The sequence below is a fragment of the Clarias gariepinus genome, chromosome 24 (genome assembly GCF_024256425.1).
Source record: "Clarias gariepinus isolate MV-2021 ecotype Netherlands chromosome 24, CGAR_prim_01v2, whole genome shotgun sequence".
NCBI lineage: Eukaryota > Metazoa > Chordata > Actinopteri > Siluriformes > Clariidae > Clarias > Clarias gariepinus.
Window position 1 is genome coordinate 24,341,560 of NC_071123.1, and position 16,738 is coordinate 24,358,297.

Here is a 16,738-nt window from a genome sequence, read left to right on the forward strand (position 1 = left end):
GTGTGTGTGTGAGAGAGAGAGAGAGAAAGAGAGAGAAAGAGAAATAGAGAGAGAAAAAATGCAAGTAAGTTGGCAACTGTAGTTTGATTATTTAAAATAATTATTAATAATATTTTTGTAACTAAATAATTAAAAAATATATTGCTTTGATGTAATAAATTTGCTTTTTTAAATATAAAGCCATAATGTGGAATCACAGAAACACTATTTATTTCTTGTCAAAATAACGTCTAATAATTTAAGGTAAGCAAATATTTTATTTTATTGTATTAGGCTTTGTCTAAATGTAAAGGTGTGGTATTGCTGTAATGTAGAAAGCTGTTTGGTGACAAAAGTCTTAAGGTGGTACAGCGGCCTGGTGCAGAAACTTGGGTGATGTTTTTAACAGAATTAGAGACCTTAGATCATTTATCTTCTCTAAAAAACAGAATACAAAAGCTCTCCAACAGAAAGTATGTTGTTTATTAAGGGTTGGGTCGGATCTCTGCATTATTTTTGACCACCTGTGAGAAACGAACCAACTTCATAAAGCTGGGTTTCCCTTTTTTGTCATCCCACAGGTATTCAGGAGAAAGCAACTTGGTGGGCTTGTTGTAAAGGAAGTATCTGTTCAGGTGTGACTCTTCCTGCCATGCCGCTTCGATCTGATTGGCTCGGTCCTCTTCCAGCTTCATGCGACACGTCTTTACCAGCTTGTGCACGTTCTCGAGACGTCCTCCGATCACGGCACCTCCATAGTAGTAGTCTCCTGCATCTAAAGGTATGTAGGCCTGAGATTCAGGACGCCGCTCATATGTGAACTGTTCTCGAGGATAACCAAAAAACCAGGCATGCTGCGCACCAACTAGATCTCCCAGAGACTCCGCCCCCCAGTGAGCATAGAATTTGGAGTCAACGTCGAGGCTGAATATGTAGTCTGCCTTGCCAATGAGTTCCTTTTCAATAAGTTTCTCAATCATCTCCATTCTACCGAGTGAGATTTCCTGCCAGCGGTTCGAGCTTGCAGTTTTTATGACAGTCAACTGATGACCCTCCCCCAGGGTTACCACGGGAACCTCATCTGGAAGATCCGTAAACAGGTAATAATGCACTCGGTAGCCCACAAAGAAGTGCTGCTCTGCTGACTCCAGCAGGTCCTTCAGGAAACGTACATACCTGCAGAAAAATATTCAGCTATTTAATCATAAATATTTTCATTACCGAGGTATTTGATGGTGTTGCTAGACTGAGTCAGTATTGTGTACTGTGTGTGTAAATGCTACTGTTCATTTGACTGCACATGAAAATCTGACAAATAATTGGTTAAAATTTTTGAATACATATACAATCTAACCCAAATTGTTTCATTTTGTAAAACTTACTTCCCTAGAGCAAAGACAGTGGTTGCCACGGTGATGTTCTTCGGTTTGTAGATGTTGTCAATCACTGTCAAATCAAATGTACCCTCCCACACGATTGGTGCCAACCACTGGGTTGTTGTGGCAATGTCTGGCCGACTGATAATACACACACACACACGCATGAATTAACAAATTTAGGAAAAATTGTACATTTGTTAATTGCCACTTTTACTTACCTGCTACTCACACTTGGCTGAGAGCAAGCAATCCTAGTAGTAAAATAAATATATATTCTTAGTAGTAGAAGTAGTGCTGTTCACTTACCAAGCTTAATCAAATAAATTCACTGGTAACAATAAATGAAATTTTACTTGTACAGCACATTTAGCAAAAAAAAAAAAAAAAAAAAAACAGAAATTTTAATGTAGATTCGCTGATTAGCAAGAGACAGTGGTGAAGAATATGACCATAAGACATTTGAAGAAGAAAAAATACATTTAGAGGAAACTGTCAAAAAATATCTCTTCTTTCTGTCATAGCCGGACGTTCCTATAAAATCATGTTGCGTAGGGCTGGGCAGGCTACATAAGGCCCTGCAAAATAAACAAGCCTATCCCTAGGGCCTCTCCCTAAGGCTGAGAGGCATCTCTCTCTCTTTCTATTCATTCTCATATCTTTCTTCATTTTAGCTTTTTATTTAGCTGACATATTTATTAAATTATATAATATAATTAAATTTAGAAAATGTAATGGTAACAACACAAACAATTTTATTCAATAAATGTGTGATGCTCCCAAAGCTTAATATTAACCAAAATAATTGTGATTATAATTTTTGTCATATCTAAGAAAAACAGTAAGGTTGGTGTCTGAGTGACATATGTTATAAAAAGTTTTGTTATTCCGTTTATAAAAGATAGCTTACCAGCCAAACCCAGACATTGTGTTTGACAAGAATTTGGGAGAAGCACAAATATTTCTTGTGTTTAATAAATGCCAAAAGCCAGTAGTATTTAATTAACAGGTAAAAATAATTGCAGTGAACACAGTCCATGTGAAGATTTCAAAAGAAATAGTATCAGGGATTTATTCTACATTCCCAATTTTTCGCCCTTGTTTAGTCAGGTTATTCCCAGAGAAAACATCAACCATAACATCATAGCAACCAGCATCTCAACAATAGAGGATAAGAACACAAGATAAAGAGATAATGTGTGTGTGTGTGTGTGTGTGTGTGTGTTCTCACCCAGGAGGAAAGAGTAAGTCTGTATTTTCATCCTTTTTTTCCCCCCTGAAAGTTGATTATAGACGTTTAGAATGATTTTTAGTCAGACTTGTAAAATGACGTCACATAGAAAACCTGCCATTCCACAAGATTCCAAGGCTGACTTATTATTTTATGTCAGTTAAATGTATGACTCATCAAGCAGAAAATATAACAAAAAGGACTCTTTTATACCTGTCTGGCACCTGCCCTGTTTTTCATTGTATGCACATTCATTTGTATTTTTTATTTCTTATATTTCCTGAAGAACACAATGCTTGTGGGGGAAAAACATCAGACTTAATGCAATTAATCCCAATTTAGTTTATTGATGACCCGGGACTGAGTGAGGTTGTTTTTGCAAAGTTGCCTGCGGACTGGATGCATTGATCTTATTTATATGATTTGTTTTTTTAGGGTAATAATACAGGAATGTAAATAATAAATGGAACATTAAGTATAATAAATTGTGATAAAATACTTTCTATATAGATATAACTATAAAGGTATGAACAGGTTTATATGTCTTTGTGTACTCACTCAGTCGATCTGCACACCAACACACCACTGAAATCACAAAACATCACACTCTGTTTATCATAGAGTTAACAAAAATTTCATTTATACACCTTCAGTAATGGGGCCATGGGCTTAAAGTAGATTATGGTAATATAACACCCTTTTTTGCTGCCCTGATTTCTGAATGAAAGCAATTAAATGTGTTTAGAGTATAGATAAAGTGCAATAATGCAGATAGAGGGCATAAAACAGAGAATAATGAAACACTGTGTATAGCTGGGATTAAGTGTCCATTTCTTACCTGAACCATGTAGATGTGTAATGGAGGTAAATTAACCTGATGATGAAAACATCTGTTACTCATGAACCATTAATGAATATTAAGGTAAGCTTTTTCTACGAATATATGAAAACAAGCTAAGTTAGAGGTGTAGGATTACAAATTTATAAAATGTTAAATCTAGCTTCCAACGTAATAGTATATAAACTGAACAAGTTATGTACATTGGGTTTTACATTTTAAGGTAAAGTTGGTGACATTCTAAGAAGATCAAGTCTTGTACCCCAGGTGTCAGAGACATTAACCTTTTGTCTTTATGTACTTCCTGACCACTGGGTAGGGTCCCAAAGTCAATGTGAATGCTAATCTCAAGGCCAGGCTATGCCTTTGTCTCTATGAGAATGTAAAGGTTTGGGTGATACTGTCAGGCTGGTTAGATTAGCCCCTATGCATTTGAAAGCCACTGTTATACTGATAAGATCAGGGCTGGGTAACCTCCGGTACCAGGCTGACTCCTGTACTAGACTATGCTTTGTTTAGATTGTCTCCACCTCTTTGTATCCCTCCCTCTTGTAAAGTATAAACTCTCCAGGGCTAAGTTTTTTCGGTCAGACTTGGATGACTACAGTGACGCTCGGCGAGTTCTCAATAAAGAGTAACTTCTGCTTGAATGATATCACAACGTCTCCTGGTCTCTGAAAAAGTTTACAACAGAGGGATTGACAGTATTTACTGCAAACAGATTTCAACAGGCTCCTGGATGAAAAGTGAAACTGAAAGTAAAATTCTATCATTTAAAAGAAGCTGAAGATCGAAATGAGCAGAAACCCTTGGCAAAACATGTGTGATGATCTTGCGTGTGGTCTTCATCTCAGGCATTATTAGGATCCTTGCTGCGCAGTTTGATGAGAAGCTTACACAGTTCATTTTGCTAAACCTTTTCTATTGCATACCCAACATCAATCCGTCAGTACCTGTAGGAGTTATACCTATCAATCTATTTGTTTAGAACATTTTTTACAGTAAACACATTTGTACCTTCTGGTTTTTTGGAATCGCAACCAATTTCAGGACAGCAATGATACATTGAGCTTGTGGCAGGGCATGCAGGGCACTTTGAACTATAGAACTGAATAACCTGTTTGTGACAGTGATGCCTCCCTCGCTTCTTGTTGCAGAATCAGTCAGACTGCCATTATATGTCAACAATCTGATCTTACCACTGCTGATATGAGCAAAACTCTAGACAGAGTCAACCCATTGAAGGCTGTTGGACTGGGAAACCACCCTTTGGCCATTTGCACCCCTCTCCATCTGGCACTCGTACACATAGACAAAGAAATGTATTTTGAAATTATCTTTACAGATTTCATCGTTTTACAAAATCATTCTTCAGCACCTGCTGTTTTTTACACATTGTCGTCCCATGTTTTGTCATTGATTGTCACTATAGTCTGTCATGATTATGGACTTCAGTTTGCACACCAATTAGCAGTGACAGGCCAAGTACAAATATCCTGCACTTGAGTAAAAGTAGAAATCCTTCATTTACATGTAAGCTTGAGTAAAAGTTGAACTTCCATTTTGCTTAAATATAAATTAAAAATACAGAGTTTGTATTAGCTTACAATAGCCTTTATTCATGATAAGATCTTTTCTCTCTCTCTCTCTCTCTCTCTCTCATTCTAACACACACACACACACACACACACACACACACACACACACACATAGGTTCCTGACTGTGATCTGTTTTCGTAAAGGAAAAATACTCAAATAAACTACAGCTACAGGAAAAATGTACTTATGTACAGTAACACAATAATTTAATTAGCTTCCACCTTTGCTGGTATGACTATGTATTTAAGTCCTTGTGTTTTCTTGTTCGTCAATGTTCAACTTTGGATCCTGGTTATTACCAATCCTTTTATTGTCCTTTGCCTGCGCCATGACATTTATCGTTGACGTCTATCATTGTAAAACTAGTTGTTTTTTTTCACAATATATATGTTGTTGCATTATACATTATTGAAAATTATTTTTTACTTTCTATTGCTCACTAGTAAACTAGTAGTAAATTTGTCTATGTATGTGGTAAAATATTAGGATTATTATAATATTGTTATATGAGTTGTTATAATATTAATGTTTTTGAGACTGATTAAAACATCCAGAGAGAAGACTTATTTTTTGTTCTTCTCAGATTTCAACAATGTCTATGACAAACTCAAAGCAGTCACACTCAACTGTTCCTTTTCAGAGATATTAAATTGACCTTAAATTTGTGTCTTTAATAATGAACCTCAGAATCCTGGATTGAGGTGTGAAAAACAGTAAAATATCCTCGTCTAACATCAGACCTCTTCCAAGACAAAAGGAGGGCAGGAGGATGACCCCCGCTTTTAAAATATTATTAAGCACCAATCGCGCTTACAATTTATTATATCAGATAAATGGTTTAACAATTTAGTTTTTTTGATAACGGCTTTGTAATTAAAATAAAGCCATTGTGGTCTCATCGGCAGAATAAAAAATAAAATAAAATAAAAAAATAAAAGCCATTAAACAAAATGCACATCTCACAAAATAACCAGAAAAAAATCCCTGACCAAACTTCTACCAGTTTTAATGTAAAGCCACACAGAAGGACACTTCATTACATAACTCACAAGGCAGGGCACACTCTTAAAGCCTATACAGAAAGTTATTTTAGTAATTATAAATTAACATCAATAACGACATACCCAACTAATGAAGCAAAGATAATAAGGAAAATCAGAAAGGAATTCTGTTCAAACCGCATGGTGATGTTTCTTCTGTCGTCCACTTAATGAATAGAAGTAGAAACGTTTTGTCTTATAGAGAAAGAGGGAAATAAATAGGGGCGTGGCCAAGTGGATGATGCAGGTTGACAGATTTTACCCTTAAAGAAGAACTGACCTGAAATCACATCTCTGCTAGGCTAAAACTGTTTCTAATGCACTAACACACTTAATGACTCCCAAAACTAATGAAGTAAAAGTAGTTAAAGTTTGAAGTAAAAGTTTAATTTAACAGGAATGCAAGGAAGATAAAAATCCACTTTAGAATCATGTTTAAACATTGACGCTTTTGATGAAGTTTGAACTGAAGAGATTCTTCAGTGGCCGTGACATATCTAACATGTTCAGGACAGACAATTTGTAATGTTGAGGCATTAGGGGTTTGGAATTATTGTAATTATTTCTATAATTTATCCCTCACAGAGGCTCAGCTCCAGTCCGAATGTATGGGGCACAAATAATGAGGAAATAGAATACCTCTGCAGCTGAAATACAAAAGAGCATGTCTAGTTTTGTGTGTGTGTGTGTGTGTGTGTGTGTGTGTGTGTCTGAACACTGTTTTCTCCCATTACTAATTCATTTTAAATATCTTGTATGCTACAATGTAAGCGAAGTTTCTGTAAAAATAACTCTTAGTGACAATAAACAATAAAACAGGAGTTAAAAAGGACCTTGTAAAAAGATTAAGACTTCCTTCTACAGTACTGTTCTTGTCCAGGTACTGTGTCTCGGTTACTTCTCACCTGATGCTGTCCTGTACTGTTGGTGTAGGACTGTGGGCTGAGGTGTGGCAAGGCATAGACGCAAAGGAGGACGATAGTAAACAGTCTTTTTAATAATAAACCAAACAAACCATGAACAAAGGAGGTTGGCTTTCTTTTGGAGCATGCTAGAAACAGAACTCATAAACACTACATACAAAAACATACTCTAAACATACACAGACGGGATAACACAAACTACTATACAATATAGACAAGACGCACTAAACAGACTAGAGGACTAAACACAAGGGACTATACATGCAAGGGGCTAAACACACACAAGACAGACTTGGCCTGAGTCTACCAACAAAAACTACAAAACAAACACAGTGCCCTCTAGTGGTAAACCCTCACAAATGCTAAGCTGATATTTTTCTTATTTTACTTTTTGGGCTCCCCATCCATGGTGAAAGGGACACTTTATTCTATTCATTTTATTTTATTAACAGATTTTATGCAATTCTCTTTAAAAACGTTTTTGTTCTTGTGGTCTCTTAATTTAATATTTATTTATTTTGCAATAACATAACACAACATAATAGTGTTATAACGCAGCACATACATTAATAGTATTTGTATCTGTGCCTGTTCAGACCTGCCTGAATCGGAATCTTTATGACAACGTAGTAAGCACATGATGTGATAGTGATCGATGGATTGAGAACCTGACAGGGATGTGGTAGTATGAAGTAGATATTATGAGATAGTATAAATTTGATAAATTTGCAAATTTTAAATCCCACTGCATTTTTAAAAAAAATATATATTTTTTAGGCAAAGTGGGAACTTTATATGTTTATTGAAGTATTTCAGGACCCTCATGATGGACTGGTTTGACAGACTTTAGCGCTGCTCAAAAAAAGTTAATCTTGGGGATGTGCTTAACAATTTCATATAAACCAGAACAAAAATGCAGTGCATCTTCAGCATATCTTCTGAGGTTTCATCAGAGGTTAGTAAGAGTGACTTTACAGAGGTGTTTGAATTAAAAAGTTTGCATAAATGTTTTTCCCTAATTTTTAAAAGACAACCCATAGTGTTTAAATTACCTGTAGTTTGAAGCATCAAGCGCTTTCAGAGAAATCTATTGTACTTTAAACTTATCAGGGGAGCCAAGTTACGTCGGTGTTGGAATACAAATATTTGGGCATTATTATTGACAACACATTGCGTTTTAGTTCACATATCAAGTATTTGCAAAATAAATTAAAGAAGCAGCTTGGTTTTTATTTTAGAAATAAGTCATGTTTTTCATTTAAGGTTAAGAAAGAAATAGTTTCTGCTATGTTTTTACCAGTTCTTGATTATGGGGATGTAGTTTATCAGCATGCCCCTTCTTATCTTCTTTCATCATTGGATGCTCTGTATCATGGAGCTCTAAGATTTATAACTGGATGTAAATTTTCAACACATCATTGTGAATTATATAATAGAGTTGCATGGCCTTCTTTGAGTATCCGTAGAAAAATGCATTGGGATTTGTTGATATATAAAGCAATTTTGGGTTGTTTACCAATTTATCTCTGCTGTCTTATACAAAGGACTTCGTTTAGGAGTTACAGTACTCACTACGTTCTCAATCAAATTACAATCTTTGTGTGCCTTTTGTTAGGCCTGAACTTGGTAAAACTTCTTTTAAATATGCTGCTACTTTAGATTGAAATCTTCTTCAAAAGGAGTTAAAGTTACAGAATTTAGTGTCACTTAAAAATTTTAAGTCCTTATTGTGTAACTTAGAGAGAAATCAAATTGTGTGTGATTGTTTTTAATATGTAAACTGTCTTCTTTGCCTGCCTATCTTGGCCAGGACACTCCTGGAAAAGAGATATTAATCTCAGTGAGTTTTTTTCCTGGTTAAATAAAGGTAAATGAAATGTGTAAATGCTACTGTTTATCTGACTGCACATGAAAATATTTTGATAAAATGATTTTATATACAGATATAATCTAACCCAGAATGTTTCATCATGCAAAACCTACTTTCCCAAAGCGAAGACAGTTGTCGCTACGGTGATGTTTTTCGGTTTGTAGATGTTGTCAATCACCGCCAAATCAAATGTCCCCTTCCACACGATTGAGGCTAACCACTGGGTTGTTGTGGCAATGTCTGGCCGACTGATAATACACACACACACACACACACATACATTCTTGAACTTACTTTCGCTCTCAGAAATTGTAATGTAGATGTAGATTCCCTGATTAGCAAGAGACAATGGTGAAGAATATGACTCTAAGATATAAAAAAAAAAAAATACTTTTAGAGGTCAAAAAAATCTTTTCTTTCTGTCATGGCTGGACCTTCCTATAAAATCATGTTGCGTAGGGCTGGGCAGGCCACGTAAGGCCCTGCAAAATAAACAAGCCTCTCCCTAGGGCCTCCTCCGTAAGGCTGTGGCATCTCTCTCTCTTTCTATTCATCCTCATATCTGTAAGGGTTAACCCCTAGAGGGCGCCAAATGCCCAAAGACTATGTTTGTGTTTTGTTGTAGTTTTAATTGATTTGGACTTCAGTTCCCAAAAGGCACCTCGGTCAGGTGATGAGGGCACTCACCTGAACTGAGGGGAATCATTAGTTTGATTAGGTAGATTATAAATAGCCTGTTTTAGTTTAGTATGGTGTCGAGCATTTGTTATAGTTATGTTTGTAGCTTTTGTTGTTGATTGTTGTTGTTTGTAGTAGTTGTTACAATAAGGACTCTATAGTCCTCTAGTTAAGTGTATTTATGATTTGTAGTGTTGAGTATCATTAAAACAACATCTTGAACCATCTTTACTGCCTCTGCATTTATGTCACGCCAACTTAAACAACTGGTACATGACAATATCTTTCTTCTTTTTAACTTTTTATTCATCTGACATATTTATTAAGTTATATTATATATTTAAGTTCAAGAAAATTTAAGGTTAACAACACAAACCATTTTTTTTTTCAATAAATGTGAGGTTCCCAAAGCTCTATATTAACCAAAATAATTGTGATTATAATTTTTGCCGCATTTTTGTCTTATCTCAGAAAAAAGCTCCTAGTGTAGCTAGATCAACATATCTCTCCACTCTTATAGAAAATAACAAAAATAATCCTAGATCTTTATTTAATGCTGTAGCCAAATTAACCAGAAATAAGACCACTGCAGAAATCTCCACAACAATATCATGCAATAGTGAGGACTTCATGAACTTTTTTAATAATAAAATTGTAAATATTAGGCATAAAATTGAGGTATGTAAACAATGGAATTGATGCAGATGTAAATCCAGACATGTCAGATCAGAACCTAGAATACTTTACTCCCCTTGAAGAGAATGAAATAATTTCACTCATCTCTTCTGCAAATTCATCAACCTGTATATTAGATCCTGTACCGACACATTTTTCACATTTTACAGCCCTCTCCTGGCTCAGATCCTATCTGACCTGATCAGTATGTAGACTTAAATGGTGATTTTTCTGCATGTTCACTAGTGGAGTTTGGCGTTCCGCAGGGTTCAGTTTTAGGTCCACTGCTTTTTTCCCTCTACATGTTTCCTCTGGGCAACATAATTCGTAAGCAAGGTATTAGTTTTCATTGTTTTGCTGATGACACACAGTTAGATCTCTCAGCAAAACCTGATGAGAAAAAACAGCTTACTAAAGTTGAGCAATGTGTGCAGGACATAAGAAATTGGATGCTAATTAACTTCCTTCTGCTTAATCCAGATAAGACAAAAGTTCTAGTCATAGGACCGCATACAGCTAGGAGTAAAATTTTAGATCACACTGTAACTTTAGATGGCCTTTCTGTTCCATCAAGTGCAACAGTGAAAGACCTTGGTGTGATTATTGATTCCAGCCTTTCATTTGAAGCTCATGTGGATAATATTACCAGGATAGCATTCTTTCACCTCAGAAATATTGCCAAGATAAGAAATTTATTGTCACTAAACAATGCAGAAAAACTAGTTCATGCTTTTATCACCTCTAGGTTGGACTGTTGTAATGCCTTACTGTCTGCTTGTTCAGCTAGATGCATAAATAAGCTTCAGCTAGTCCAGAATGCAGCAGCGAGAGTCTCACTAGAACCAGAATATATGAGCACATCACCCCTATTTTATCTTCCCTGCATTGGCTCCCTGTGAAATTTCGCATTGATTTTAAAATACTACTCTTGACATATAAAGCATTAAATGGTCTCGCGCCGCAGTACCTGAGAACTAGTGTCTTACGAACCGCCATGCCTACTTCGATCAAAGGATGCAGGCTGCTTGTCAGTACCGCGTATTATGAAAAATACAGCTGGGGGCAGAGTTTTTTCTTACAAAGCCCCAAAATTATGGAATAGTCTTCCAAATAGTGTTCGGGACTCAGACACAATCTCAGTGTTTAAGTCCAGGCTAAAAACCTATTTATTTAGCCAAGCATTTTTATAAATAGATTAGCCATAGGTAAAGGAGCAGATCTGGGGGACTCATGGACGTAGAGTATTATGGTGAACTGGTATGTTTGGATGCTGTCTTCCTCACTCTCATTGATCACTTAGGTTTGTTGACGGTGAGGTGATTGTTTGCTTTACATGTCAGGAAGCCCTCATGTTTGTGTTTCCTTCTGGCTCTCCCTTTTAGTTATGCTGTCATAGTTAGTCCTGCCGGAGTCTCTGCTTGCACTCTACAGTAAATATACATTTACATTATACATTGTGTGACCGTGATTATACCTAACTGCCATCTTTTCTCTTCTTCTCTTTCCTCCCTCTTTCTCTTTCCTCTCTCCTCCTGTCTCCCCCTTTCACTCTTTCTCGCTCTCTGTCGAGCTACACATGTCATTCCTGAGCTGCCAGTGATCCAGACTCCCTCTGCCCTCCGGACTTGTCTGACCCATCCTGGTGCCCCGCTTCTGGCTGAAGATCTCGTCACATGGATGCCCCATGTGACTCTTTGGGATGCGTCTGGTGTCTGGGGATGATTCTCTCTACGTAGAAAATGGTTCTGGCCTTGACTGGTGTTGGCAGTCCGATAGTTCAGGACTGGAACTTCCTACAAGTCTACCTGGGTCTTCAATAACTACCTGGACTCCATATTAACATCAATTTACATCAGCTATTATAGCTGAACTGCCTGCCACCTAACACACTGTATAAATGCAGGTCATTTACTCCTTGCTGTTTCACCCAAATGAGGATGGGTTCCCTGTTGAGTCTGGTTCCTCTCAAGGTTTCTTCCTATTACCATCTCAGGGAGTTTTTCTTTGCCACTGTCGCCCTTGGCTTTCTCACCAGAGACAAACTGACCATTTTGATTCATACAAATTCACATTTCATACAAACTTAAATAATCGCTTCCAGAATGCCAACAACCACTACATCACTCAACAACGCCACCGACACCCTCCGGGACGTTTGTACAAAGTAGGTGACAAGGTATGGCTTTCTACAAAGAACCTACATCTGGATACGGAATCCCTAAAACTTTCACCTCGCTTCATCGGACCATACTGCATCACTCTAAGAATAAACCCTGTCAGCTTCCAGCTGCCTGCAGCGCTCCGGATTCACCCTGTATTCCACACATCCCAACTCAAACCCTTCATCACCTCTCCTATGGTTCCACCCCCCTGCTCCTCCTGCCCGCATTATCGACGGTGGTCCCGCTTACACCATGTGTCGGATCCTCGATTCACACCCTCGGGACAGAGGCACCCAATACTTGGTCGATTGGTAAGGCTACGGTCCCGAGAAACAGTTTTGGATTCCGGCCCGGTTAATTCTCGACCCCGAACTCATTCAAGACTACCGTCGTCTACCACCTACTACCTTAGACTAAACAGCGTGATTATCCTGCCTACTCGTGTCACTTCGCGTTTGGGTTTACCATTCATGCTACACTGGGCTAACCGCTAAAGCTACGTCTTCTGATCTCCTCAGGTTAGTTCTTGACAGGGACTGAGTGAGCTTGTTTTTGCAAAGTTGCCTGCGGACATAATGAATTGATCTTATTCATATGATTTGTTATTAAAAGTTTTGGAAATAATACAGAATTGTAAATAATAAATGGAACATTAAGTGTAATAAATTGTAATAACATACTCTCTATATACATCTAACTATAAAGGTATGAACAGGCTTATATGTCTTTGTGTACTCACTCAGTCGATCTGCACACCAACACACCACTGAAAGCACAAAACATCACACTTTGTTTATCATAGAGTTAACAGTAATGGGGCCATGGGCTTGAAGTAGATTATGAAATTGCACCATTGCAATTTTGCTGCTTTGTTTCCCGAGTGAAAGCAATTAAATGTGTATATAGTATAGATAAAGTGCACTATTGCAGATAGAAGGCATAAAACAGAGAATAATGAAAGAGCAGGGTTTGTGTAGCTGGGTTTGAGTATTCATTTCTTACCTGAACCATGTAGATGTGTAATGGTGGTAAATTAACCTAATGATGAAAACATCTGTTATTCATGAATTATTAATAAATCAAGAAGGTAAACTTTTTCTATGAATATATGAGAACAAGCAAAGTTAGAGGTATTGACAATATTTACTGCAAACAGATTTCAACAGGCTCCTGGATAAAAAGTGAAACTGAAAGTAAAATTCTATCATTTAAAAGAAGCTGAAGATCGAAATGAGCAGAAACCCTTGGCAAAACATGTGTGATCTTGCGTGTGGTCTTCATCTCAGGCATTAATAGGATCCTTGCTGCGCACTTTGATGAGAAGCTTACACAGTTTATTCTTCTGAACCTTTTCTATTGAATACCTGACATTAATCCGTCAGTAGCTGTAGGAGTTAAACCTATCAATTTTATTAATAACGATCATTTGTTTAGAACATTTCTACAGTAAACACATTTGTACCTTCTGTTCCTTTGAAATCACAACCAATTTCAGGACAGCAATGATACATTGCGCTTGTGGCAGGGCATCCAGGCCACTTCCAACTATAGGACTAAGCAACCTGTCTGTCACATTGATGCCTTCCTCGCTTCTTGTTGCAGAATTACATGTCAGTCAGACAATCTGGTCTTACCACTGCTGGTACAAGCAAAACTCTAGACAGAGTCAACCAATTGAAGGCTGTTGGACTGGGAAACCACCTTTTGGCCATTTGCACCCCTCTCCATCTGGCACTCGTACACAGAGACAAAGAAATTCTCTTCACAGACTTCATCGTTTTACAAAATCATTCCTCAGCACCTGCTGTTTTTTACACATTGTCCTCCCATGTTTTGTCATTCATTGTCGCTATAGTATATCATGATTATGGACTTGAGTTTGCACACCAATTAGCAGTGACAGGCCAAGTACAAATATCCTGCACTTGAGTAAAAGTAGAAATCCTTCATTTACATGTAAGCTTGAGTAAAAGTTGACCTTCTATTTTGCTTAAATATAAATAAAAAATACAGAGTTTGTATTAGCTTACAATAGCCTTTATTCATGATAGAATCTCACTCTTTTTCTCTCTCTCTCTCTCTCACACACACACACACACGGTTTCTGACTGCAAATGTACCATTTTCATTAAGAAAAAATACTTAACTAAACTACAGCTACATGAAAAATGTACTTATGTACAGTAACAAAATAATTTAATAAGCTTCCACTTTTGCTGGTATGACTATGTATTTAAGTCCTCGTGTTTCCTTGTTCGTCAATGTTTACACTTTGGTTCCTGGGTATTACCAATCCTTCGATTGTCTTTTGCACCATGACATTTATCTTGATCTACATTTCTGTATTATTTGCCAAGTTAAATGTATCCATCAAACAAAATGCACATCTGTAATGGTTAACCCCTAGAGGGCGCCAAAGCGTCTAGTTTGTGTTCTTTTCTGTTTGTAGTTTTGTTTGTTTGAGTGGGAACTGCGTGTCCCAGGTTGCACCTCGGTCAGGTGACGTAGGCATTCACCTATACCGAGGGAAGTAATTAAGTTCATTATAAATAGCCTGACTGGAGCTCAGTCAGGCGTCTAGCTTTTGTTGTAGTTACTATGATTGAGAGAAGAGGGCGCGACAAAGTTGGGAAGGCTGCAGGCTCGCCATTTGGCGGATGCCGTTTAAAGGTGAGGCAGCGGGGAGATACAAGGTCCCAAGCACCGGCCAAGAGGCTCGGGCCGAGGAGGTCTGGCAGGACGGTGGCGAGGATCTAACGGAGGACGACTACACGTTTTTGGCACAGCAAAATAGGGAGCGCATTTCAGACCTGCGGGAGCAGGTGGCGCAGCTCCAAATGCTGCTCGTCCAGGTTCGAGAGAGCCACGCTGTAGCCCCGGATATTCTCCCTCTCTCTAATCTGGACGACGCGCTCCCTCTCCCGCCCCCGCCTGTGGTCGACCCAGAGGACTACGTGCCGCGGCTCCACCGCCGCCGCCTCTGCCAGACATGGGGGACGTCGCTCCCGCTCCACAGCCGCCCTGTGTAGCGCACGTCGCGCCAGCTCCTCAGCCGCCGAGAACAACTTTGTTTTAAATAGTCAAAGTGGGCTGACAATAATCATCATCATAATAAGAAAAATAATAAATAATATTTAAAACAAAGTTGTATCCCATTTTCTACCTATTGAAATAGTTGGCATAAGGGTAAAGGTTTTTTTTCAATACACAAAAAAATTCCCCAACAATGAAAAACATGCAAACATGACTTAAAATAAAATTTATTCTTGCAAAACTAGTCAGAGTTAAAGCAGTAATTTGTATAAAACATACAAAAATACATGTTATATTTTCCTTAAAGGTCAGTAAAATACTAAGATAACACCAGCTGCTTAATAGACTCTATCTGGTTCTTTTAGATGAAATTGTCAATTTTTTAAAACTATTAAAGTCTTTGTTTTCTCCAAAGTATCAGGCATTTTGCAATTCTATGTTCAAAATATAGACCTGACCAGACATCATTCTAATTCTGTTGCACTGTGACATCATTCGTACTACAGCTCCCTCAACAGCTTGTTCAGGCTCTTCCAGGAACTCCAAAAGGCCAACCGTCACTCGTCTGACCCCATCCTCCACAGCGGAGCTCTGCTCCAAAGACAACATAGGGAAGATAAAGATAAATAAACTTAAACTACAGAATATCTTGATAAAAAATTATGAAGTTTAAAAAATACTGTTTTGGGAATTCTTAACTTGTTCTTAAGAACAAACTTCTGAAGGCTGTTTTTGAAGATGTCCAGTGAGACCTGAAGATTGTCTTTTTTACACTTTCTCTCAGCTCGCCTGCACGAGCGTCTGAGGCTACAGGCGTTAAAAATTGCTCATAGTGTGTGTGTGTGTGTGTGTGTGTGTGTGTGTGTGTGTGTGTGTGTGTGTGTGTGTGTGAGAGAGCGTGTATGTGTGTGTACATTTGTGCCCTGAGATGGGTTGGCACTCTGTCCTCCTTAATCCCAAAGTACCCTGGGATAAGTATAAGCAGTACAGTAATTGAATGAATGAATAAATGAATGAATGTGAGAAAGATATATTTAAGGAAAACTTAATAGTACCTGCCTCTGTGTCATCCTGAAGTCCTAAGAGCATTGTGTAGTTCTTCCAGTTAGTCCTTCACTTAACAATGAAAGAAAACTTGTATATGTGTGTGTGTGTGTGTGTGTGTGTGTGTGTGTGTGTGTGTGAGTGTGTGTGTGTGTGTGTGTGTGTGTGTGTGTGAGAGAGAGAGAGAGAGAGAGAGAGAGAATGCAAGTGAACTGGCAACTGCAGTTTGATTATTTTCTTTAAATTATTTTCTTTATTGCTTTGATGTAACTAAGTTGCACTTACAATCA

At 37.7% G+C, this 16,738-nt stretch overlaps 1 protein-coding gene across 1 annotated transcript; it reads right to left on the bottom strand.

The window, feature by feature from the left end:
- Positions 1-230: 230 nt before the first annotated feature.
- On the bottom strand, positions 231-6,226 carry LOC128512275 (globoside alpha-1,3-N-acetylgalactosaminyltransferase 1-like). Its single transcript, XM_053485474.1, has 4 exons — positions 6,148-6,226; positions 3,425-3,460; positions 1,362-1,496; positions 231-1,155 (listed from the first exon to the last, which is right to left on the bottom strand). The coding sequence occupies exons 1-4, from the start codon at positions 6,204-6,206 to the stop codon at positions 465-467; spliced, it is 921 nt and encodes a 306-aa protein (XP_053341449.1). The 5' UTR covers positions 6,207-6,226; the 3' UTR covers positions 231-464.
- Positions 6,227-16,738: the final 10,512 nt, after the last annotated feature.